The 27,956-nt window shown below is 34.5% G+C and overlaps 1 protein-coding gene across 1 annotated transcript in view; it reads right to left on the bottom strand.

The window, feature by feature from the left end:
* Window positions 1-27,956, bottom strand: part of mRpS11 (mitochondrial ribosomal protein S11) — a 41,572-nt gene that overhangs the window by 1,936 nt on the left and 11,680 nt on the right. The window contains exons 3-6 of the mRNA XM_076474314.1: window positions 25,166-25,293; window positions 24,159-24,184; window positions 21,262-21,336; window positions 19,368-19,433 (exon numbers count right to left, since the gene is read on the bottom strand). Coding sequence (XP_076330429.1) covers window positions 19,368-19,433; window positions 21,262-21,336; window positions 24,159-24,184; window positions 25,166-25,293 — 295 coding nt within the window. The remainder of the gene's footprint in view (window positions 1-19,367; window positions 19,434-21,261; window positions 21,337-24,158; window positions 24,185-25,165; window positions 25,294-27,956) is intronic.

The following is a 27,956-nucleotide window of genomic DNA, read 5'->3' as shown; positions in this document are numbered from 1 at the left end:
GAATTTACGACGCTAACATCAAGGGTTCGATTCCCCTAGATGGGCTCAGTAGATAGCCCGATGTTGCTTTGCCATAAGAATACCATACACACACATTAACGTCTTACCAAGACACCCTACGCGATTCAATTTTACCGATTTGTTTTTGAGGGACAGTTTACGATTTACTTTTGTAGAAAGGAAGTTCCAGCATCAGACCGATCTCAAAGATAACCTTTCGTCATCATGAATCACAAACTAGGTAAAGGACAAAGAAAAACAAGGATGTGATATTAATAACCAAGTTGACATCTACAAAATTGAAAAATGTTAAAATATTTTTTAAAATGTATGAAAGATGAAAAAGAGCAGTTTCCACTACTTTGCTGACAAGCAAGAGAGAAATAATGCCTAGTTCATGCTTAAACAACGTGTCAGGCCAAGGTGGATCAGGTACTCATGATCTCTCTTTCACCCTTACATATCCCTCTGGCTATAAAATATCATGAAAAAAAAAGAAAAATACAAAACTGATCAAACTAATAATCACATTAGAAGTTTCTATTAACCTAATGTGTTAAGCAGAGAGAAGGTCAAATTGCTTTAGAGTATTATTTTGCCTTCGGTGGATTAGACACTTTCATAATTTACATGTTTAGACGTAAGGTAACTTTCCTCACTGAAATTCATTCCCATACGTAAGCTTATTCGTAGTTCTTTCAATGAATATCACACAGATGTTCATGATTATGTAACTTATCCAACTAGGCCTGATAGTGGGATGGTACTGCTTTAGAATGTGTTCACATAAATACAACACACAGACATACACTAAATGAAAATGTTCATGGAAGTACGTTCCTGAAAGACTAAGAACCACCAAGACAATATTTCAGTGAAGAAGAAATAAAATATTAAATTGCAAACAAGTTATGTATATCTATAACATATCTATCACGAGTCTGTTCACTTAGTTTATCAGCGAAAAGATGATTAGTAAGCGTTTTTTCATTGTAATTAAAATGTGTAGCACAACTGTGTAACCAAAAATAAAAAAATATCACTCTCAAAATTGACAGATTGCTTCGTGTATGCACGGATATACATCTTTTGCAAAACTATGAAAAATAACAAGAACTCAGCAATTCATTTACACCTAAATATTCTGTCCTAACTTCATCAAATTCAAGCAATACGGCAACAGTGTGTGTGTGTGTGTGTGTGTGTGTATAAATAAAATCAACAGCTGGGTACCGTGTACATCAGCTTTACTTATCGCACATTTGTAGATGTAGTAGCATTACGAGGTCTGTTCAAAAAATACGTGGACTGTTTGAATTGCGCGGCTCCAGTTGGTTCCAGGGGAATCCGCTTGGTGTCGCTAGGTTCGCACAGATCAGCTGATTACGACGCCATTTCCCGATTGCAGATATCTTCATTTGTGTATTAGCTACGCGGTTTTGGGTGAAGTGCGATTTTTTCGTTTGGCAGATTTCAGAATGAATGACCTGAAGGAGCAACGACTTGCTGTAAAATTTTGTGTTAAACTTGGAAAATCTGCGACTGAAACTTTTGCTATGCTTAACACGGCTTACGGTGATGTTGCTATGAAGCGTACGGCATGTTTCAAGTGGCATGAACGTTTTAAGGATGGTCGACAGTCCATTGAAGATGATGAGCGTCCTGGACGTCCTTCCACGTCAACTGACGACCCACACGTCGATAAAATCAACACCCTGGAGCGGGCAAATCGACGTCTGACTGTCAGGGAGCTTGCTGAAGAGTGTGGGATATCAGTTGGATCTTGTTACAAGATGTTGACCGAAAAATTGAAGATGCACCGCGATGCTGCGAAATTTGTGCCTCAGAACTCGTGATATTTTGGCCAAACACTCGATCACTGTTCTTCCCCACCCCTACTCACCTGACCTTCCTCCTTGCGATTTTTTCTTGTTCCTCAAACTCAAAAGACCCTTGAAAGGAAGAAGATTTGAGACGATTCCCGAGATTAAGGCAAATGCGACGAAGGAGCTGGAGGACATTACAAAAGAAGCGTACCAGGACTGTTTCAACAAGTGGAAACACAGTTGGGATAAGTGTGTGCGTTGGGGAGGAGTACTTTGAAGGGGTCCCAGACCTGTAACTTCTAAATAAAGTACATTTTGTTTTATGACGTCAGTCCGCGTATTTTTTGAACAGCCCTCGTATAAGCACACAAAAACGTGTTTATGGAGAGCTAGTAAAGTTATCTACTACCGTACTAGTTTATAAACTGCCGGCCATACAGAAGGCTGTGAGTGTTACCAGCCGGTTGCTCTCTCTGTGGCTGGCAGTTCAAAACCTGAAGACCAATCCCACTTTTCCATTGGTAAGAGTAGGTTAAGAATTGGAATAGTGAGATTTATGGTACGATTATAACTCCTCCAAAGCTGAATAAGCAAAATGGTCGACAATATAAACATCAATCACTTATAATCATTCATGTTTAAACCTTATGGTAACCAATATTTCGAATAAACACATTTCACTTAAACTAGAGCATTCAGTTAAGATTCTACGGTATGTCACAAATAGAATAAAATTCAGTGAAAAAAAAGTGAAGTTAATCTTCCAAAAATACAGAATGAACGAACTTCTTCCACAACTAACAATTGGATCCCTATACACTGTGAATTTCAGAAACTGGTAACTAAAAGCACAGGTTATTTTACACACTAACAGTAAATACATTTAATGCAGTCCGTACATCAACGTTCCGTATTCACAAAAACAGCGTCTTTCAGCATATCAATAGAGACGGTTACTTTCTAATGGCGTTGAATAAGTTACCGAATTCTTGAAAAACGTCTCAAAAGTATTTGTTTACCTTTTTAATTTCGCGCAAAGCTACATGAGAGCTATCTGCACTGACAGTCCCTAATTTAATAGTATAAAACTAGAAGGTAGCTAGTCATCATCGCCCACCACCAACTCTTGGACTCATTTACCAACAAATAGAGATTGATCATAACATTATAACACCCCCACGGCTGAAAGGGCAAGCATGTTTGGTATGACAGAGATTCGAACCTGTGATCCTCAGATTGTGAGTCGAGCGCCCTAACCATCTGGCCATACTGAGCCTACTGAAGAACAGAACTGTTTCATCACAAAGAGTGCGTTTATACTACAACCATGAAGTATTTTATAAAACTTATTCAATCATTATAACAAGTTTTCATGGCTCCAATAAGGCCCCCCATGAATCCCAATATTAAGAACATGATACAATTTTCTATGAAAAAAAGTCTAAAGAGTGTTTGTCAATATCTACATTTAATAAGTTATTAAAATAATGGTATAAAAACTTATATTTACATAAATATAAATATATCTGGCGAAACAACGAAAATACTTAGGCCTTATTAATGTGATGAATTAACATTCGCTGTTGTTGTAATCTCGTTCTTATTAATTAGCTTATCATGAACTTCACGTTCGAAATGTGGGGGAAATTTTCAATCTACACAAAACACTTCGCTCATCAGAAGGGTTGAGTCAATATGTACGTCTCATGTCCTAAGATAGGCTCACAACCAAAACCCTATGCGACAGGTTATTTACAAGCACTACAAAACAATGTTATTTGAACTTGCAAACGGAATTAAAATATACATTAAAAATAAACAAACAACGTAATCTTTAATAACCTGGGAATCTCGCAATTTCATATCAATTAAGAAGGATATTTCAAACGTTATCAACATAAGGAGCATGACAGTCATCAACTGAAGGAATGTTCCTATTATCAACTGCTACACGGATCTACTTATGTCGTTGTTTTACATTTAGGCTTACAGCTTATTGAAAATTGCAAAATCCCTCTTATTACAATACACTACTCCAAACAAGCACTTGTTGAACTGGAGCAAACAGGTGTTTCTGTGGCATCGGTCTAGTTATTTACAGGCCACGGATGCATAAAACCATGGTATAAACCAACCAATCCTAACGCTTCTTCTAATAGTATATTATTTCAACACATCAGAAGCAAAGCGTACAACACAATGTCAATCAAGACATATTTGAAATATTAAAATCACAATAAGAGCTGTATGTTCAGTGTTCTTGCTTACATTCAATCTACGTTACAAATATTTCTCATTCCAAGTTTCGAATTTTACTTTCATTTAACCACACTTAAACATTAAATCCTGTTCCATAATATTATTCTCTTTGAAAATGTCGTTTATAAATACAACAAAGCATTAATTTAATGCTAAATAAATCAAGCGCCTCCTATCTTCACGGCAAACCTTGTAGGAAAACTCAAGACGAAAGAACGTTGGTTTGTTTACAGTAGATAATGACTTACTAGTGTGCTCTATCTCAGTGTACAAGATACTGTACAAAATAGAAGCTTCTAACAGGGGTTAGGATCGTAATACAGTTTCCCTACACTTGAAATAACGAGCGCGTTATAAAAATGATAGTTAATCCCTTAGTGTAGATGGTTTACAGTGCTGCTTAACGGCTGTCTTCGCTCCGGTCAGTTCGTTCAAAAGAAAGGACACGACAGATAACCTTAGTACCTTTACCCTAAATACAATATACATATATCACATAAAATAAAATGGACTGGCATTTCATCAATTACAGTTAAGAAAAAATTCCGCAAAAGCTTTAATAATATACTACCATGTCCTATAGCAATAGTGGTGGAGTTTACATAGCGCAGATAACCCTCGTGTAAATGTGCGAAATTAAGAAAAACAAAATTTGCATAAGGCCGTGTGTTTTCTTTACACACCAAACAGGGCAACATCCTACTTTTAGTTTTTTGCTAAGCATCTCCCCGTAATCTTATCCACGTTATTCTATTTAGTTATGAATAACATTTGGTTATGCCAACTCCTGTCGGTGGAAAACATTAAAGCACATTTAAAATACAGCAATCGTTGATATGTTGACTACTTAACGAAAACAAAGTTTTAACCAGAGTATTGCTACTGCGCTGACCAATTCACATCAAAATTAGTTTATCTGGTAATCATTTAATACATCTTTATTTCATAACCATTAAATAAAATACTTTCAACTAGTCTTCATATTTCGTTTAATTAATAACAGGTTCCAAAATTATCTACGGTTAATTACACATTCTGCAAATCGAGTAACTACTTCATGAAGATATATTAGGGTAAGAACCGGGATTCATCTTCTAAAACAAACATCCATTTTTTTCGTGCGTCGCTAACCAAACTTGGATAGCCTCCTTCAATCAACAGGACTGCATGCAAACAGGACAGGGTAAGATAAAAGACATTTAAAACATTAAGTAAATAACTAAAGAAACATGCTCAATCCAGCTAGAACAGTTCAACATGAAGATTCGGGTCTTTCTGACTGAATTTAGTATAACAGAATACCCGTCAAGATCAGTTTACAATGTACACAAACAATCTAGTTTCATTCTACAGTAAGCTTACAAATGTGACAAATATATTGCAAGCTCTATCACAATGCTATTCGAATACATCAAACGAAAATGGAAAAAAGAAAAGAGCTCGTTCGCTTAGAAAGTTGGTAGATGCTGAGCAGATAAAAACAAAACTACTACATGTGTATTGGTGAAACGAACATAATACGGAAGAGTAAAAATTTCAAAGTAACCAGTGTGACTAATGTACATATTTTGCTTCTACCTGGAGATACTAATAGCGATATATACGTGGTAGACAATAATACGTTACTATAAATTACCAGTTGCGCGTTTTGCAGTTAATATCCGTTTCCATAAGCAGGAGCAAAAGTGCTGAATACAATGGTGACTGGCCTACCGGGAAATTGGAAAATTTTCCGCTAGACTCTTGCTGCCATTGGCCGGTTAGGCCTAATTATGACGCCTTTACTATGATTATTCCCATTTAGACAACAGACAACGTATCTCTGGCGCTACTGGTTCAGGCGTTCGTGAAGATAAGTCTTACACGACCAGAGGTGTTCCACAACAATCACTTTCACGTGTGTGTTTTCTTATAACAAAGCCACATCAATCTATCTGATAAGCCCACCGAACTTGGACTTACCGATGTACTAGCAGGAGCATCACTTCAGTGGCTACTGGTAACAATGACGAGTTCAACTGGGCTATAGTGCATCGAACATACATTCTAATGGTACTTGATATGTAATCTTAAAGTGGATAATTACATGCTTCACAATTTATTTTTTGGCCGTTCCTAACTGGCACTGTGGTATCAACTAATCAAATAAATATCTACAGCTTATAACTACAGCTTCACAACATCAATTTCCACGTAGAATGATTTAACACTCCTACGAAAAGACGTTTCTAGTCCTGATTTCTCCAAGCCCGTTCCCCTGGCTGTGGTTTCGCTAGACAGTAGATAGGGACAGTGGGAATCTCGTTAATCCATTCATTAATGGATTTAAATGGAAATTTCATTTAAATAGAAAATTATTAGCCTAATATTAATAGCCTTTCAAGTTGCTCTGGGGCCTATTAGGCCCCACTTTTCGTAGGAGTGTTAATAATGTGATGCATGATGATTACGATACAGAGTATAGAATCTAAAAGTACCCTACTGTATAAAAAGTTTCTGATTTTATTCCTTTTCGATATTTTAACACCTTTTTTAGAATGTCGGAAAAGGTATTTGGCGTTACTGTTGTCAAACTGACTCGCAATGGCTTTTATGATCGTGTGTTTATTTGTTGAATTACCTGTGCTAATTGTTCCTGAAATAACTAGAGGGAAGCATCTAGTCTACACTACTTAACGCCAACTCTTTAGAGATATTCCTATCAAAAAGTGAAATTGATTGTTACAGCTTAACGCCCTCAAAGCTGAAAGGGCAACATGTAATTAGTGACTCGTTCTTATCGTTATTACTTGTCCAACTGCGCACAATCCTAAAATTATCAAATAAAGTAACATAATAACTAGGGACTTCGAAGACATGATAATCATGAACCAGAACGCAATTATTATGCGTAAAATCAGTTATCAACAGGTTTTAACGGAGTTTTGATGAACTTTTTCTTGGAAAATTTACACCCTCCACTTACGTGTACCTTTTTCAAGTATCTTAAAGAATTTAAAAAAACAAATACGAATCACACTCATGATACAGGAAGATGTGATTCAATTTTTGTTACAAGAAATTGAAAACGTGCTTAATAACAATTAAGCATTTTAGGAAGGTAACTTTCCTTCATCAAAAGTATAAATGGAAAGAAAATAAAAAATATGTAAACTTCAGTAAACAATGTCTTTCTTAAAATGCATTTTCAATTAATTGAAGTTGCAAAGCTCCCTACAGAAAACTTGCTCTGACAAACACATTGAGAAGTTGGTGTACAAATTTCCGATAGTGGGTTTGTGAACATGATGTGGTGTGTTAAAACAGCAGTTATCTCATGTTCCCCCAACTGTGCGCCGCGAAACACAGCGATATAGACATCTGTCGGACACCACACGAACTACTAGCCCGAGGCACTTCACAGTTTTAACATTTGATCGCGCTACATTCCTTTCGATTAACGTTCTCGAATGTTTGAGATACGTTTTTGTTTACTTGTACTATCGGCTACGCCAGCAACTTCTCGAATTATCTTGTTTATTAGATTATGTATAGAAATACCTGTCGATTGTTTGTTTTGAATTTCGCGCAAAGCTACACAAAGGCTATCTGCGCTAGCCATCTCTAAGTTAGCAATGTAAGACTAGAGGGAAGACAGCTGGTCAACACCACTCACCGCCAATTCTTGGGCTACTCTTACCAATGAATAGTGAGATTGACCGTAACAGTATAACGCCCCCACGGCTGAAAGGGCGAGCACGTTTGGTGTGATGGGGATTCGAACCAGCGACCCTCGGATTACGAGTCGAGTTTCTGGCGACTCTTCGGGTCCGTCAGCAATCGAAATAACCAAAGCGTGTTACGATCAAGCTTCTGCGAGGTCTAGCGAAGTTCAATGAATTATTAGTCCTTGGGCATGAAAATGGAAAGACTTGAACATTATTAAGAAGTGGAGAAGTGAAGAAACGAAAACACGACGATAGTTATCTAGATTTTTGTTTTACTTCGGTAAACTTCAATCAAGAAGTGTTCGCAGTGTGTATTATGTCTAAAAGTTTTGGTTCCAGGGTGCATGCTTCCAAGTAAACTAAAACGCCAGTTAGAAACCAATTATCCGTTACTATTTTACCAGAAAGTTAAAATTGAATGCACTGAATCTCTCTCCGCAGGAAAGTAACACGCACATTCTGAAACTCACAGAGAAGGTTTCAGTCCTCAGAAAAAAGTTACTAGTATGGAGAAGAAAAATGAATGAAGATGCTGACAAAGACCGTTTCCTCCTGTTGCAGCAGTTTGTAACAATAAGTAAAGTTTATTTGACCCATGAACTAAAATCTGTTTTAGAGGAGCACCTACTACAGCTCAGTGATTGGTTTGTAAATTACTTTCCAGAATATATGGAGAAGTTTGCATGGATCCAAGACCCATTCAAAGTTAAGTCCCCATCAGAAGTTACATGTACCTTTGCAGGAGATACTTTTGAGCTGTCTTGTGACAAGTGTTTAAAAACAAAATTTGGCAGCATGGAACTGAGTTTTGGATATCAGTAAAAGATGAATATTCGCTTTTAAATGCTAAAGCTCAGCGAATCCTAATTCTATTTGCGACTTCATATCTCTTCGAAGCTGAGTTTTCGATGGTTGCTGTGATAAAAAGCAAGTACCACGTGAAAATCAATGTGGAACAGGAAATGAGGGTCGCGGTGTCCAGTCTGTTTCCAAAGTTTGAGAAGCTGTGCAGTGCCCAACAGGTGCACACATTCCGTAAGTAATTTTGGTTATTTAAAAATGAAATAAAAATAGTTTTACTTTCAATTTACGTGCATTATTCTTTCAAACGTCTATTACGTTGTTTGGACCTAACTACTTAATAAACGTAACTGTCAGGTTTTTTTGTTTGCTTAGTGGCGCTGTGAAGCGAGAAAATATGGGATACGCTGTGTTTAGTTTTATTTTATCTTTTGGAAAAATTGTTGAAATAATGTGAAGTCAATTTTAATTTATACTTTTTAAAATTCTTAATATGTCAACCTTAACAGAAAAAACAGAGCTGCTAATATATACATACGTATTAACGAAGGGCTTATTTTATAGCAGTAAAGATATTCTATAAAAACATAAATTTTGACAGAAAATTTACCTGTTTTTCTATCAGAAACAATAGTGCAGACTAGAATGTTTTAAGACATCTTGCAATATGAAAAAAAAGTTTTGTTGCCTGATGTCCCGGATTTACATCTTCATTAGTCACAATTAAGGATGACGGTCAGCTACAGCTAAACAAATTACAGTATTATTTGAAAAGCAATCCAAATTAATTATAATATACAACTCCCGTGAATAGATTCATATTCACAAATTTAGAAAGTGTTGCAACCGAGACGAAAATCTAAGAAAAGAAAAAGTAGTAGAAACGACACTGATTTCAACAGTAATTCGGCGATAACATTCATTACCTTGAAGTGTTGCAATCCTGAACAACGAGCACTAGGCCTACTTTTGTTGCACTGCCCTAATCAGGCCTAAGAAACAGTTCAGGATAGGTGAGCGCTCTCGCTAAATACATTTTTAAAGGAACTAAACCGTTTCAGTCTAGTGAAAAGACAGCATAAATTCGAATGTTGTACAGAATTAGAAACATTACGAGACGAATACGCATACTGTTTCATGAAATGCAAATAAGATGACGTTACGTACGCACGATCAGGTTTAAAGTTTTAAAAAAATCCACGTATAAATTATTAGCACTATTTATTTTGAAAAAAAGAATCGTGATTTCCTTGTAAATTTATATATGTAAAATCGGCTCGTTTGAGTTGAGAAATTTTTTTACGCAGAGGAGCGAACAACGTTTCAACCTTCTTCGGTCATCATCAGGTTCACAAAAAAAGAAAAGGTAACTGACCGGAAGCTGACCACATGTTTGAAAGGGGTTGTGTAACTGAGTGTCGGAATATGTGGTCAGCTTCCAGTCAGTTACCTCTTTGTGAACCTGACGATAACCGAAGGCCGAAACGTTGTTCGCTCCTCTACGTAAAAAAATTTCTCTACAAGTGGGTTTTCTCGACATCCTTGTAAATTTGTATGACTGTAACGTGTTGTTTTCATATTTTTTGTTAAAAGTTGCCCAAAAGTAGTTACTCACGACTCCTGAACCTTCGCGGGTATCTTTCCAAACATATGTTTGGTTTGTTTCGAACTTCGCACAAAGCTACAGGAGGGCTATCTGTGTTAGCCTCTAAAGGGAAGGCAGCTAGTCATCATCAGCCACTGCCAACTCTTGAATTGCTCATTTACCATAACTTATAATAGTGCTGAAATGGCGAGAATGTATGGTGTGACGGGGATTTGACCCTGCGACCCTGAGCTTACGAGTCGAGCGCTTCAACCACCTGGCCATGCCGGGACAGGAGTGGCGAGTGAAAAGTCTAGTGATTTAAAGGGGTTTTTATTAGGCTTTTAATGAGCGCTACGGGCAAAGTGATAACTAACAAAACACATGTTTGAACGTATTATTATTAAACTTAAGTAAAGATGGATTATAGTTTTTACTAACTGGTAAAACTGATACAATTTGCATAAAGGAGTTAATGGTGCAAAAATAAAAGAACCCCTAACATATTAACTGGTAAAGCTTTAACAGCAAACCCCATGTTGGGCCCCCAATTTAGGTGATGAATTTTGTGGCAGTACTACTACTAACACAACTACCTATTGCAGGTTTGAATCAAATAAGAAAGTGTGGCAACTCATGCCCATATGGAATAGTATCAATGAATCACAAAAACTGTACATTGGTCAATTTACTACTTGCGCAGAAAATACTTACGCTAGTATATTATATAGTGATAACATTAATTTAACTTTTCACCGCCAACACAGAAATCATGTAGAAGCGTAGCACAGAACACCATACAAAAACCGAACAACACAGTATCTTTTTTAACCCTACTTTTGAACCCAAGTATTCTATATTCCTAATATTTCATTTCAATAATTTTGAAAATGGTCATTTTAAACATTTGTACTTTTTATCAAAGCACACCTATTTCTGACAACATTTTACATCCATTTCGAAACTGTTGTAACTCGTACGGCCAGTGCTATAAATATTTAAAACTGTGTAGTAAGTTTACTATTTTTTTTATTCCTACTGAAAAATAACATTCCATATTACTTCAGACATGCTCAGGCTAAGAGCATGCAAGTATATGCTAGTTTATTTACTACGTCTAAGCAGTACCAATCACGGGTAGTAGCCGTGATCCATACAGTTAATGGTATCAAACTAAGTCTTATGCTGTCATGCCTTCGGATCGCATCACGAAAGCATATTTTTCAATCAGCTAAAGATTTTTGTTTACACTTTTGTATGATTTCATATTAAGTTTTATTCAATAATAACGATTAACTTCAATATTACAAAGAAGCGCCATCTACATACACGCACGTCTTAAAAATTAAATTTCATGCATACCCTATGTCCGGACAACTTCAGCGCAACAATTTATAATAGCTCCTCCCATACGGTTTACATGAAGCATACGTTTCATTATTAGTCCATTATTTGTTTGTTTGCCTTCATGACCATCAAATAATGTTCTCGATAAGTCGTACAATAATGAAATTTTATAGCAAATATATTACGAATTTTATCGTAAAATTCCACATCTGCTTTTGAACTTTCTTGCTCAACAACGATGCATTTTGAGTACTGTATCTGTTCTTAAAATATATACATTCACTTAGTTTTTACGCAAATAATATTTCTACAAACTAATCATCAGAACTTAAAAAACTTAAGAATTTTCTTTTTCTGATTTATGGCCTAATATTAAAAATTAAATAAATACAGAAAGAGAGAGAGAGAGAGGAAAGCCCACATACAAGTTTTAAAACAGTCTAATTTCACTGTAAATATCTGTCATAGAATACTAACCATATTCTTTACTTACTAAGGAAAGTCAAATTAAATACAATCTCTTACTTGACACATTTATTACGTTTTTAAAGAACCTCACATACTGTGTTTATTTATAGTTATTCTGTCATATAACAACGTGAGTTTATACATCGGCAGTAAGAAAATTTTCTTTTGGTATAAAACGTCCACCCCCCAATGGGAAAAATCCATCAGTGACTTGCATCAAATATACTTGTGTGCATTTGGGAGATAAATATTAAATTACTTTACGTTCGTGTACAATCATAATAACCTCTAAGCTACATCCATGAGAGCATCTGTATGCTACTATTCACTCTTCACAGCACAGAATTCCTATGAAATTACAATAACTGAGTCATAGAATTCTAGATAAACTAAATTGTAGTACTGGAATGTTGACTGTGAACTTTTAGATACAATATCAAAACTGACACGTGCTGCTCAATATACACAGGTGCCTGTTCAACTGTGTAATATTCTATTGTTACTACTTTGAAAGATAATTTTATCTATCCTTATATATATGTGCATCTTGTTGTATATGGGCTGTTTGACGAAAATGTTAATGCATTATTTACTGTTAAACTGAATTCACTTTCAGAAATGTATTTTCAGGTTTGGTTAGCTAACATTGGTGAACAAGCTAGCTAACACTTAGGAAAATTTCAGATTAGTTAGTTAAAATTAAAGTAAATTTAGTAAAATTCATAAAAGAAATCAAGGTAAAAAATAAAACACAAATAGCATAAAACAAATGTTTACATCTAGTCCACAACGTTAAAAGAAAAACTAAAGTAATACAAGTTGTATAGGGCTTTCTGTAGCATAATTGTAACTACCATAACTCGCCAGGCAAGAACAAAAACCACCGTCAGTCACCTGAAGTTAGCCTTTCCAGTCCTGGTTCTGAGTTATTTGACATTATGGCCATTTTCAAAAAATAAGTTTTAAAAGACTTGAAGCAAAATTTTAATAAAAACTCGCCAGGATGACTAACGGGTAGTTTAAACAGTAGCGTTAGCATCTGAAGTTGGCCTTTCCAGTCCTGGTTTTGAGTTATTTAACGTTATGGTCATTTTCTAATTTCAAATCGAACTAGATGTACTTTGATTCTTAAAAGGGAATCACATTAAGAAAAGATCTAATGTATAAATTAAACAACTTAAATTGCATTAAAAAAATTAATGGCCTTTAAATAAACTAAAAACATTACCAAGGTGGACATCACCAATAACAGTCTAACATTATGGACAGACCTTGAGACAGAACATGTTTAAAATGGTGCCGTCGCTGAAAGTCGTAAAGATGGAAATAAAATAAAATGTGGCTTATTGTGACCTGAGTGTCACACAGACTATGCAGTGATTCATCAGTTCCGGATGAAAGAAAATGATGAGTTAAAGAACTATGATCAATGCATAGTCTAGTTTTTAGAAAGAGAGAAGTTAAAGTTGTTTGCTGTGATCCACTTCAGTAAACGATTGAGGGCAGTCTGTAGCTGCCGCTCAATATACCTCATGTTCGACGACTGACAAGATGTGAAAGTCGTCGACATACAGCCCGTTTCTAACAGTGAGAGGGAGTTGTTCAGTGAGGGCATTAATTTTTTATACTGAAAGGTGTGACACTCAAAACAGCCCTGAGAGACTCCAAGTTCCTGTAGAAAAGAACGGGAAAGTGTCGAACCCACACGTACTTGGAATCTCCTGTCTATTAAAAAATTCTTAATAAAAATGGGCAAATGGCCACCTAACCAATATATATGGAGATCTCACAAAATGCCATACCTCCATGCTGTATCATAAGCCTTCTCAAATGTCAAAGAATATTGATACAAGATGCCATCATTTCAGAAAAACTTCTCTGATTGACGTTTCAAGTCAAATCAGGTGGTCCACGGTGGAGTGCTATCGTGGGAACCCACACTGAGTAGGCAAGAAGAGGTTGTTTGATTCGAGGAACCAAACAAGATGAGCATTAACCATCTTATCTAGGTCTTACACACACGGCTCGTCAAAGCAACTGGACGGTAGTTTGAAGAAATCTCGGGATCTTTCCCAGGCTTAGAGAAAAGTAGGATAATAGCCTGGCTCCAGGTATGAGGAAAAACATTCTTCTGCCAGATCAGGTTAAAAACAATCAGAAGTATAGAGAAGATAGATATAGATGGCGCAGCATTTCAAAGTGTACATTATTAGGTCCAACTGATGTACTGCCAGACCGATAAAGGGCCAGTTTTTTCCACCAGTGTAAAGAGAATATTATAGTCATAGAGACAATCAGTTCAAAAGGTGATCACTCTGACCAGTCTTGATGGCTAAGACAGTGGAGGAAGAAGCAGAAGTATTAGATACCTGGCAAAAGTTTTCACCTAGAGTATTGGCGATGCTCCAGGTTTCAGCTACTTCCTTATCATCAGAGAGCAAGACTGAGAGTGGGACAGAATTATATTGCCCATTGATCTTTCAAGTCTTGTCCCATATGACTTTGGAACTGATGGTAGAAGAGATGCTGGTTGTAAATTTAATACAAGACTCCTTCTGACTTTGACGTTTTACCCACAGAGCATGTGCACAAGCCTGTTGGAAAGCAATGCGATTCGAGAGCGTAGGATATCTACGGAAAGTATCCCAGGCCCATTTTTGAGCCTTCCGTGCCATGTGACAGGCAGGATTCCACCACAGACAAGGTTATGGTGGAAAACGTGTCAAGGTTTTAGGAATACACTGAGCAGCTGCTAGTATAATACAGTCAGTTACTGCTGCCACACAGTCGTCTACTGATGGCTTACAGGCGATGGCAGGATCAAGTTCTGCAAGAACAGTGAAAGAGGGCCAGTTTGCATGATCCAGCTTCCACTGGGGCACGCGGGTTGGGTGGCATTGACCACGGCCAGTCTCTCTCACATTATAGGAAAATTATCACTGCCTCATGGATTATTCTCAACCCTCCATGAAAATTGGGAGAATAATGGAGGGGAGCAAATTGGGAGATCAAAAGCAGTAAAGGACTGACTAGGTGCATGAAAATAAGTAGAGAAACCAGTACTGAAAAGAGAAAGGTTGTGATCAGAGCATACACTCTATAGAACAGCCCCTACTATCAATAATAGCACTTCCCCAAAGGGGATGATGTCCATCAGAGTCCCCCAGGATTAAAATGGGAGATGGAAACTGTTCAATGAGAGCATCAAGGTCTGATTGGTCATATGTCTCTCCAAGCGACAGGTAGAGAGAACAAACAGTGAGGGTATGACCCAAAGAAACATGGATGACTACAGCCTCCAAATGTGTGTCAAAGACAGGGTGGGCACATGCTGATCAACCAACAGTACCACCCCTCCATGCACTCGTCCATCGCACAGCCTGTCATTTCAGTGCAAAGAAAATTGCCAAAAGATGACTGTATTGGGAGGTTTCAGAAATATTTCCTGTAAGGAAAGACATAACAGGAAGCCAGAAAGCAATCAGTGTTTTGATGTCATCCAGATTAGAATGTAAACCTCGACAGTTCCATTGTATCAAGGTGGCCATTTTTATTTACATGTAGGCAAATTGGGTGGAGAACCCTTCTGTTTACGACCATGTCTTTTCTCTTTACTTTCCTTATTCCAGGAAGGTCTATCGACCTCCATGGATCCTGCCCTGGGTCGATTGGGCAGGTCTTTGGTGTTGGGATTCCAGTGACAGAGGACACGAAGGAATGATCATTTTGCATCTTGGGATGGGAGAACCAAAGGAAGTGGATCTTGGGATCTGTTAGAATGTATGTAAGGGGCAGAGATGGGTGTCAAAGTTGATTCATTAACTTTTTTAACCATGGAAGTCACAAGACTTATTTGTTTTGAGAATCTTTCAGAAGCACAGAGAGATCCATTTGAATTCCCACAAAATTTTTGTAACAAGTTCAGCATCATACATTCCAGATTAAGTGGTGGATAGCAACTTTCAAGCCTCAGGATAAGTAATGTTATAAACAGTTTTCAAATGCTGCATCTCTTTTTCTTCCAACCATTTAGGGCAATAATGAAAGTAAGACAGATGAGAGTCATTGGAATTGATGCAATTGAGGGTGTTTCATCATAGGCATCATAGTCCTTGCCGCCACCACAAGCACATGTCAAGGAACCATGACATCACGTCTTTGAGTGACCAAACTGCTAACACTGGAAACATCGAAGAGGGTTTGAAATGTATAGCCATACCCTGCAATTAAGATAACCTGCCTTGATGGTGGCAGGTGGATGCAGTGATGTAAATGTCAGAATGAGGATATTGGTCAGCATCATAATTTCATATTTGTGAGTGAAGATAGCCTCACTGCAGGAACTCCTTGAGTGGAGAAACCAGTGAGAATCTCTGATTTGGGGATGTTCTTCAAATCCCTCTCAATAATTCCTCATGATGAATTCAAAGTAGCACGAGGTGTAACCTCAACAGGTATATCCCCAATTGTCTATGAATGCAAGAGGAGTTCGATGTGTTGAGATGTGGATGTTTCAAACCTTTTATAGCATCCAGATAATTATGAAATGTTTCTTTTAAAAAAAACTTAAAAAGTTCTTAAACTTATTTCTCTTAAAACATAGAAGTAAATAAGTAAGGTAAATTATTATTTCTTCTAGTTATTGACCTTCACATTGATTTGCTGCTTGTGACACCTTGGCTAAGGCTTATAAAGTTTTGTACCAGGAGGATGCAAAATAAAATTTTCTTTTATATACATATTTTATATATCCAAAATTTTTAAGTTACTATACCATAACCATAAGCTTTGTAAATAAGCTGTATTTACATCTTTAAAAAAAAAAAATGAAAGTTTGAGTTCAAAGTTATACATCAAAAGACAATGATGCTGCTGCAATGTTTGAAAATAGCTGAGAAAGCCACTAGCAGGACATTCTAAGCTTCTGACTGGTTATTCACTTGTCACAAACAATGTATATATGGGAGCACTTCCATAAATGGAAAGAGTTGGGGACGGCACTGTTTTTGATACAGTACATGAGCAATATCTCAACAAACATAAAAGACAGGTTCTTTTTATATTATAGCTTGTCAACAATGGCTATTTGTATTTCTAGTTGGTACGAAAATATATTCTTTGTATTTTGACATCACAAACATATAATTAAAACCACTGTTACAATCAACATACCACATAGCACAGAAAAATGCAATAGTTCAATAAAATGTACAATGCAAGTCAACAAACATGATGTCATGGCCTTTCACCAGCATGAGGAGGGTTAATGCAACAAATCAACCAGATAAAAACCCACATTACAATATACTGTAATTTGTCCATAAGCACTAATATCTGTACCTTCATTATAAAACTCTTTTTACTAAAATTCCATTGCAATATGCTAGTAAATGAGTGGAATTAGACTGTAGAATCAAAAACCTATTTTTTAGCATTCATGCTACTTTATACAATAATGGAAATGGTAAACAAAAAAACATGAAGCCATGACGTAAACAGCTCATGTTTAATAAAACAGCTATGCAGTGTTGAACTATACCATGTAAGCTAGTGAATCTTCATCAAACACACTAGAAACATTAATTCATAAAAGTTGGAGCCTTTATTTGTGGTTTCATACAATAACAGCCAAAATGTTTACACCAAAACAAATTTTGGTTTGTAATGTTGTTGTTATACACTGAAATAAGACTTTTTTTTTAACAATTATTAGTACAACAAATTATTCATTACATTAAAATTAAGAACTCTTTCCACTTATTAGTTTTCAAATATAAAGGTACATTAAAAAAACAACAATCACACACAACAGGTGTTAAGGCATGTTTCTCAACATCAACTGACAACCATTAACAAACTTTAAATATTTACAATGCTGGTAACTCAGCAATAGTAAAACTTTGCCCAACTCCAAAGTTAACTTTGAAAATCTTTCTTCAGACTGAACTGGAACATTTAAACTATCCACTAACACACATGAAGATGCCTATACCATTTCAAGAGTATTTTACCCAAATGTAACAACTGTTGCATTCTACACCACTTTTAAAATACTTATTTCATTATTCCATTTTGTATTTTAAATGTCTTTATAAAACTTGAAAATCTTTGCATCTAATATTTTTACCTTAATATAGCTTGCTAAAGGTGTAGTGTGTGTGTGTGTGTGTGTGTGTGCATGAGCACGTGTACACACACTTAAGTAGTAAACGTTTGTAGCCACCCCTACATATTAAATGTGTATTGTTTTAGCTGTGATAATTTTATTCATAATTTAGCAGAAAGTTGGATCAATCTCATCGTGAACAGTTCTACTTGTAAGTGATATGAAGTCGTTAGGAAAAGTTTCACAGTACTAATTAGAAAGTTGAATATTAATAGCAGTTTAAAAAAACACTTAATGAAATTAAAGCACTTTTGGATGGTATAACTTTCCTTCACCAGAATTAAATAAATGCTTACTTTATTGCAATAAGCAATTCGCTTTAAAATGAAGCTTGTGATAGCATGTCTAACAGTGATAGAGGTGGGCCTAAAAAAATACATTTACTGAAGCATACAGTTTCGAAAATAAAATTAACTATGTGACTAAGGAGCATTTATAATGTTTATGAACTATCATAAACTTGTAACTATGTTTTTTGGTGTTTTTTTTCAAGACTGAAACTTGAAATAACTATTTTGAATATGGGCAATTTCATTAGCACTGGAATATGAGATACATAGGTAATTAGCACAATTAAATTTGTATATAACCATTATATAACTCTCAAGAATGTATTCAGAAACCTCCTTCCATAGTTCAAATAAAATTTGGTATCTTTGTAAACTGTGTATAAGAAACCCAAACACATTCCCAGAGGTGTTACATGACAATAAAACATTCACCCACCCTTTCAAATACAAAGTACCAGTTCATAAATATGACAAATCACTTCCAAAAAGTACAAAAAATAAACACTTCCACACTGAAATTCTTAGAATTTAAGCTAATTATTTTATAAATATGTAAAATAAGAAATAAGCTTTGTTAGATCAAAGTAATTTAAAAAATAAAAGTGAAGTTAAGTGTCAATATCAGAGATTATAACAATAAACACAGTTGTAGTCCAGTATTAAAGCCTCTTTCATCCCTCTACCATGTCACACAAATAGCACCATGATGCCACTTAAACATTATTGTTACTATATTCAATCACTGATGAAGGAATATTTTATTGTGCTTTACTAAAAGTCAAAAAATTATTTGTCATTTGGATTCTCAATTTATAATATTCAGATTTCAATTTTTGTTTACAAAATTTAAACAGCTAAATGAAGAAGCAAGTAATTTAACAATTAGTTTGCAGTTATAAAAAACTCTACAACACTTACCATTCTTCCAGGTCCCAATCCTTTAACTGAAACACGTATATGTTTGATCCCCCTCTCCTGCGCTATCTGAAAGATAAAATTCATTTAAGACACTTCAAGCTGAATTGTAAAAACTTTTGACTACAATTGTTTAAAAAAGTCCTCAAAATCAATGTAGGCAGTTTTATATTTTTAGACTGCCAAAAATATTTTAAGTGAACCATAAACAGCCACTTGTATACAGCTTCAAACACTTAACACACTGTAATTAATTAGGTGATATGTATGAGTAATTTAAATTTACCCATATTCTAATACTTTCATTACCAATAATAATTTCTTCATCTTGTACATGATTTACATCACATCTATAAGTTTGAGTACTGCTGCATTATATTAAAACTATTTTTTTAAATATGCAAGTTAGCAATTCACGTAACAACTATTGCCAAGGTGAATCAGAACTACATTGTAACACCGTACGGAATCTCTTTGGGTGATGAAAGTAAAAACTGATCACATGGTACTCTTATACTCAATTCAAAGATGTGTTCAGATGGATATCCTTCTCATCTGTGATATTATAAAACAGAGGAATATAGATCAAATTGGGAACCCAAAACCATTCAAAAAGAGACCTGTAACAAGTCTTACCCAACTGTTGTAAGCAAAATGTGATGCCCATAGAAGCTGAAAGCCAACTACTTATAAGTAGCATTATGCAACAATAATCAAGAAGGCTCACAAATCACTTGTACACAAACTAGTTCCATATCTCTTCAGTTACTGCACACCAAAAGTAGCTGGAATGTTAAATGGGTAGATGGGAATATGAATCTGTAAGCTTCAGATTAATAAGAGTCAAGCTCCCTCTAACTGCTTGGTAAGGACAGGCCACTGCTGACATTACCGTCTTACATTATTTTGTTTTTTAAATGAGAATTACACTGCAAGGCTACCATATAAAAGTATGATTGAACAATGTACCATGGACTGTAATGATGAGGTTAGGTTCCAAAACTGACCTAATACTATATTCTCAACTCCTATATAATTTAATAAATATAGAAAGCAAAGGCAGCTTTGAAGCACCTTTCAAAAGCACCATTAGAACATATGCACACAAATATATAAATTCTCATACATGAAAGCAAGGTGGAATATCTTATATCAACCATGCTATATCTGCTACATTCAATGCTGAAAAGATCTTTTCTGACAACCAAAACTTAACAGGCCAGCTCAATTATGACAGGCACTGTAGTGATCTCATATGCACTACAAATATAATAAACTTTCAGAGGCTATTATGATGTGTGAAACAAGCTAAACAAAAGGATTGTTAATACCATCACTTTTATTTAAACTTTTTATAAATCAGGTTTCTATAGCTAGAACTAAAAACACAACACTATTTAAATCTTTAGTTGCTTACAAAACAGAAATTTAACATTCTTAGTTAATCAAAGGCTTATTTTGTAATTACTGTATTCATGATTATAAAAGTAATAACATTATTTTATCTTCACAGTTTCTTTTCATATATAGGAAATTTTAATTTTCAGTACTATTTGGATGTAGACATAATTAAATGATAACATTTACATGCTGAATTAGCTTTATGAATTATGAGAACACAATACTTTATCACCCAGTGCCACATAAACATTTCTGACACATCAGTCACAAATGCATCTTTTGTAATTAACTATGAAAACTGTTTGCAGTATTTTGTCTTTTTTTTAATTTTATTAATATAACTGAAACACTCAAACTTTTTAATACTAACTCTACACTCCCCCATGCGAAAACCCATAAAATTTGCTTCTGAAAATAATTTAGCCTTAATGTTCTCTCATGGTATTATTTAAAAAGGTTCTTCATTTTGTTTTCAAAAAGAATTAATACAACTTACCAAACTTAAGGATAATGCAGCAGCCTGGGCAGCCACATTAGTCCCTTTCTTTGTATTCTTAAATCCTTCCATTCCCTACAATTAAAAATAATTTCATATGTAGTTGTTCTATTTCATACAACATACTTTTATAACAGTCTTCTCAAATACAGCTTAATATAAACAGTAAGTTATATTCTTTAAATCTGTAAACAGGTGTAGTGTTAATCTTCATACTCAGTTACTTTTTTTTTTTTTTTCAAACTGTTTGCCTGAACAAAAATTTACACTCAACTTATTTAACATATATCTACTGTGGTTCGACTAGGAGAAAAAGTAAATGTCCTTCAAAGGGTGATGGAAAGTGTACCCTCTAACAATGTAAAATTTATTATGCCAGAGATAACTGACATACCATAAGCACCTTTATTCATGCTTGTATTTCAGTCATTTTGAGACATTTTTGAAGTCAAAACACTCAAGTTATCCCAAAGCTTGGGGACCAATACAATCATTTTCACACTTATAAAGCTTCCAGTCTTTAAATCATGAAATTATCATCCAAAACTAGTTTGCTATCTGTGCTAGATACTGTACTGTACTTACAAATGAACTGTGACTTACTCCATGTATCAAGAACCTCCTATACATCTTGCAATACAATAACACCTCACAATGAAAATACTGTCATATGGAACAAGCTTAGTGACAATGTATATTGAAAGTACCTCAAGCAACATCTAACACCACTACTCGTAATGTCTTACAGTTTGTAAAATAGTAGATTCCAAGCATCCTATATTGGTTTTCATGAACAAGTCTGTATTTTAATAAATAATAGGGTCTGAAGGGATCACATCTAAATCTGCACATAAGCTTTAAATAAGAGGTAACTACAGATGTGGAATTCCAAAGGATACAAGGGGAAGGGGAGAAACCCTAGGGTCAGGTCAGCCAGGGAAAACAATGTTTACTGATTTCATTAGTGTGGTTCATGGAAACAATATATGGATGTGTGTGTAAACACATTAATTTTCACAACAGTATATATGGGGTGTTGCCAGGGTAATAAATATAAATGCAATGCATTTTTCCAAAACCTTCTCAAAATTATTAAATATTTAATATTTTAAACATATGAAAAGTACAGTAAAAGTTAAATATTGAATCTTCAATGAAAAAAAAAAAGCTGTTAATATCTGTATAAATCTTGCAAGTTATGCATTTTTCAAAAGAGGTTGATACTTTGTCAACAATAACATGGTTGTACTAAATTCATTAGCTTAATAGACATTGGCTGCCAAAGCAAATTAAGCTAAAGTTACACATGTAAATTGTATAAATAAAAACCAAAGTAAAAAATACATTTTTGTGTTTTAATAATGATATTCAAAATTAGGAGTAATACCTGTTAATGTTATTTTTATTCCATAATTATTTTAATACTAAAATGTATTAAGACTACTGTGCCACAAATAGAACACAGATACTGAGTGAGTGATAGATAAATTATGAAGACTGTTTTATCAATTTCACTCATTTTCCATGAACAGATCATTCTTAATTATATATTTCTGCTATAGTATTTTCTCTTTTTATTGGCATCATCAAAAGAAAACTTTTTCTACTTATAAATTTATGGACAGTGGGAAAATTACTTTATTAACTGTCTGTACACTTAGAGATGATTGGTACACTTAGGTTTGTTTAACAAAGAAAATACATCATATAGTGTACATTTTAATGAAAAGTTGGTTTCTTTTGGCTACACATTTGTAAGTGATAACATTTTTTGAGTTACTTGTGTTTTACAACTATAAGGATATTCTAAGGTCCGAAGATTTAGAAACGGTGATTATTGTAAGCTTGTGTTCTATGACTGCAACCTATTTAGATAACAAACTTTTTTGTATTGTTAAATTTTTTACTCATTTCCTTATAATTGTTAAAAACAAACTAATTATTAGTGAAATGTGTTTAATCAAAAACATACTTGTGAAAAATGTCATCTACATCTGTGTATACCTAGAATATGAGTGAAAGCTCTGCATCTAGGGATGAAAGCTTTTACAAAGTCTTTAAATGTAAGAATTTGTATGAACATAAAAAAACAAGTTTTATTAAAAACTTTAACTACTGGATAGGTTTACATAATGTTAGGCACAAAATAAAGAAATAATTATATGACAAAAATATTTCTAACTCCATTCTTACAGTGACCCTTTTTGTGCATGTCAAAAGATTTTTTTAATTACATTTAAAATTTACACTACAGTTCAAAGTTTTATATTACCCAAATTCTAGTTCACTTATTTCAAAAAAACCTTAAATAAAAATTCATAAGAATTTTGTTTCATTCTCTCCTGATCCTAAAGTTCACCAAATGTTAAATTTTGTGTCTATAGTTTGAATAGTTCTTGACTCAAGCTAACCTTCCATGTATAGAAAGAATCTAGGTTAACTGCTCTGTTTACACAATCTTCTTTCAAGTTCCATAGGGCACATTTGGAAAATAGAAAAATAGATTTCTCTGAACTTCTTGAGATGTCATGCCCACTTTATGTGAGAATCCACAATTTATTTCCTAGTAAAAGTACAAGATTATTTAACTGATTATAATTATTTAAGCTAAACCTTTGACTATGATGGTCTTTTTTTTATTATTATTATTATTCCAAGGTGTAACTGATGTTGAAAAGGACTTAATATTATAATTTTACTTTTGGGTAATCCAATAAATATAGTCTATATTAAAATATTTCTAATTAAATGAACTTTAAAACCTATTTATTTTTATATGAAAGCACATTTGTATGTAAACTATGCTCAACATCAGGTATTTTTAATTACTTCTATAAAGAAACGTTCATTAAATGTTCTTCCGTAAATATCCATTATTTTCATGAAAAGATACTTACACACGACCTATTAATCAGTGGCCGACCTGCATAAAAAAAACATCAAAATTACAACACATTTATTATTCACACACAGCAGTAACACTACAAAACACACGAAATGTAAATTACAAAAATTTTCATACAAATAATCATATTAAAAAAATAAAATTAAATCACAGCTTTAGTCAGATCAACTTTAATATTTTTTATAGCCTTCACTATTAAATAGTACGAACATGGGTCGTTGTCAACATATGAATGTCAAAATGTTACATATTTAGGTTTAGAAAATAATTTAAGTCAGCCTAACAAAACCTTAGAGTTTAATTATTTTAAAAATAAATTTTACTGAGAAACTTAACATGGTGTTAACGGATCAGTATATAGTACTGATTTACAATGTATCGTTCATACTCAAGCCAGTAGATTGCATCTAGTCAGTGATGAGAAAGTAAATAAATCTTGATTTTTAGTTCAAGTTCAATGGATTATTAGACTAAAACATCCACATTCATGCTTCTGCAAGTTTTAAAATTCTTGTATTTAGGCTTATGTAATATTGGAATTAAAAATGATTATCCATACATTAATTTCTGAATAGGAAATTAACCACTTTCTATTCTACTTTAAACCAAGACTAAGAATTATTATAAAAGTACACATTACTTTCCCCATTTCACTTTTTGCACATTTTTCTCTCATGAAGAAAATTCAATTAGGTAATAAAAAAATGTTATGAACCACATCAATGAAATTTTATAAAAGTAGTTATCAGTAATTAAACAGCTTATCACTCAAATTACTGTGAAAAGTGACTTTATAACCAGAAAAATCAAAATTTTTAGTCACCTCATCACCAAAATATTTAACTAACAGTTTAATCTTAGAGCATGATTAAAAGATGTTATTATGCATCCAAAACTACTAAACTTTTCAAAATATCAAACAAGTTTGCAATATTTATCCAATGCCTTACACAATGAGATAAGAAGCACAAAAGGTAAATTTAGCTTACCAAAACGAACCTTTCCAGTCCGAAATTGTTAATATTGTATTGTTGGGAGAGACATGAATGTGACATATCGGGAGCTCTGCAAACCTAGTTCCTTCAACAACCATATCATTTGTATTTTCTTCGGGAAATGCAAATTTCCTTTAATAAAAGACAATGGTTTACATTAAGATTTTGATATTCTTACTATAATATAGATATTACATATTGCATAATAAATTGTATTTTATTTTGTATGCATTTAGCCAATTAAATAGAGATGATGATCAGAAGATGAACTAATGGAAAGATCTATAGCAGTAAAAGTTTGATACTAGACATAGTAATGCATATATTTTCCAGTACTGAAGAAACATTTGTGATTCAAGAACATACCTAACGAATCAACACTTCCCATCAACAGCTAAACACTAACTCAACTACACTATCATTACCTCATCTGGTAGTCATGGTAAATGTCAAGATCAGCATATAGTTAGCATTGGTACTTGTCATTAGAAGTGAAAACTCTCCTGAGCATTTTACTCCTTAACTGGTTTAGCAAGAATATCCATTCTTGAGATATTAAAAAGAACCTTATCAACAAATACTCTTAAAAAATTTAAAGAATTTTGAAGGGCCACCTCATTGGCTTTTCTCTTTCGTTAGTTGTATGGACATAACACTTCAACCATCCAAGATGTAAATTATTGCAATTCTGAAGCTTGAAGTTTGTCCTTTAAGCACAAAGCTACATAATGAAACTGTGTTATGCACACCATGAGTATCAAAACCCAAATTCTAGCTTTGTAAATCCATAGACATGCCAGTGTGCCACTGGAGCTTGTAACCTTCTACACTAATATGAGAAACTGAAGTGTAGGGACAAAATATGTTACTATAAGTCTGTTATACTGATTTTGATTATCTAGAAAGAAATGTTTTGTGACAAATGGCAACACCCACCAATATCCTACAGTAACTATAGCAATTCAAATGTTTTCCTGATGACAAGAAACCCACTCGAAATAAAAATGTATCTCAGAACAGCTGTTATGGGTATTAACACTTTTATCGCTAAGAAGAGAACAACATTTCGACCTTCCTAGGTCATCTTCAGGTTAATACCAATAACAGCCATTCTGAGATACAATACAAATTCAAAGGTTTTATGAGTACCATAACAAAAACTTGTATCAGATATGAAACTACAACTAATACAAGTTCTTGGTTACCTCTAGCCACACAGTGAACAGCTCACTTATCCCAAAGGGCCTATTCCAGATGCCTCCTATTTATATGAATCAAGTAAACATCCAAACACCTTTCCAAGCTACCAAAAATTTGACATAGTTGGGAAAAATTAGCCTGTTCCCATGGTAAACTTTGCAGAAGGATGCCAAAGCAGATTTTAGCCTCCTTTCATATGCTCTAGAAATATTTCTTTGCAGAAGCTGTTAGAGCATCCTCAACTAGAGATACAGTCTGAGATTGAATACCAACTGATTGAAGATGGAAAGGCAGTAATGATAAGACACCCATAGTGGCTTCAAGTCTTCCACAAACATCATACAATAAAGAAACCCCTCAGTAAGAAAGGTCCAGGCCCAAGTTTATGTGGCATGATAAACTGACAATATGTAAGAGAAAAACATCCACAAACTAATCTCCAAGAGCTCCAAAGAGGTGCATGTCTGTATAAGGTGGGGGATGGATGTCCAGCACTGTGTGAACCACCACAAAGACAGTGCATCTTTGGAAATATCTGTTTTGACAGGCCAGAAACCACTAAAAGGTGATACATCTCAGAGAAACAAGACTCATACCAGAAATGAAGGAGTTATAAAAGCCACAATATCATATGTTCCATGTTATAAATTCAAAGAGGTAAACTGAGTCTGTCCTGCATACAAAGTGAGAAACTTCTAAGTGAATGAGATACAGGATGGGTGTTATGACAGAATTGGAGAATCAAACCAGCACCAGCTACCTCAAACAAGATGATTTCTGAAGTAGAAAGGGATAGAGGCTGCAACAGAGGAAGATACAATGTAAATGGCAAGAAGAGGCCAAACATACATAAATTAGTGGACCAATGTTCTTCAGCTGTTCCCTTTAGCAGAAGTCATCATCCTACACACAATGCCCTCCTCTAATAATCTTTGTTCACTGCCAGGTCTTCTGCAATTCCTTTTTTGTACCGGTCTTTTTTGGCTCCATTCTTCGAGTTCTTTACTGGCCATACCTGTCTTCTCTTGCTGGCTACTGGAAGCACTAATAGTCTCCTTACTGATTGTTCTTCTTCTCTTTACATGACCAAACATCTCCATTTCTCTTTGCCTTCCTTGATTCCACAAACTTGTGTCATCCCCTTTCATTCATTTTCTTCTCTTTTAATAACATTTCCAACAGCCACCTCACCATTCTCAATTTTACTCCTATTAACAAACTTTTATTCTTCAGGGTCCAGGTATCAGCTCCATAAAAGGAGTACTAAATGTAACATGTGGAACAGATGGAAACAATAAAAAAAAAGGGGGGTAAACCCAGTGTGTGAGGAATGGTCACATGGTGTTGTAAGCAGACAAAGCTGAAAGTAGAAGTAAAGGAAAAACCTCAAAGACATAATATGAAGCAAAGGGAGTCTACCAGATGGAAAAGTGGGAGAACAAAGCTCCAAAAGCACCAGATGCAAATAAGGAGGCCACCACAGACAGTAGCAAGAGGTCAAGAAATAGAAAAAGGTGCAATTCCACAAAAACACCTATGTATAATGAGAAACCTGGTGAGACCCCTTGGTCCCAAAGGGAAGAACTAAAGTGAAA

This window comes from Tachypleus tridentatus, chromosome 13 (assembly GCF_004210375.1).
Source record: "Tachypleus tridentatus isolate NWPU-2018 chromosome 13, ASM421037v1, whole genome shotgun sequence".
Lineage (NCBI taxonomy): Eukaryota > Metazoa > Arthropoda > Merostomata > Xiphosura > Limulidae > Tachypleus > Tachypleus tridentatus.
The sequence above is the reverse complement of the archived record's forward strand: the minus strand, read 5'-3'. Positions and strand labels throughout refer to the sequence as shown.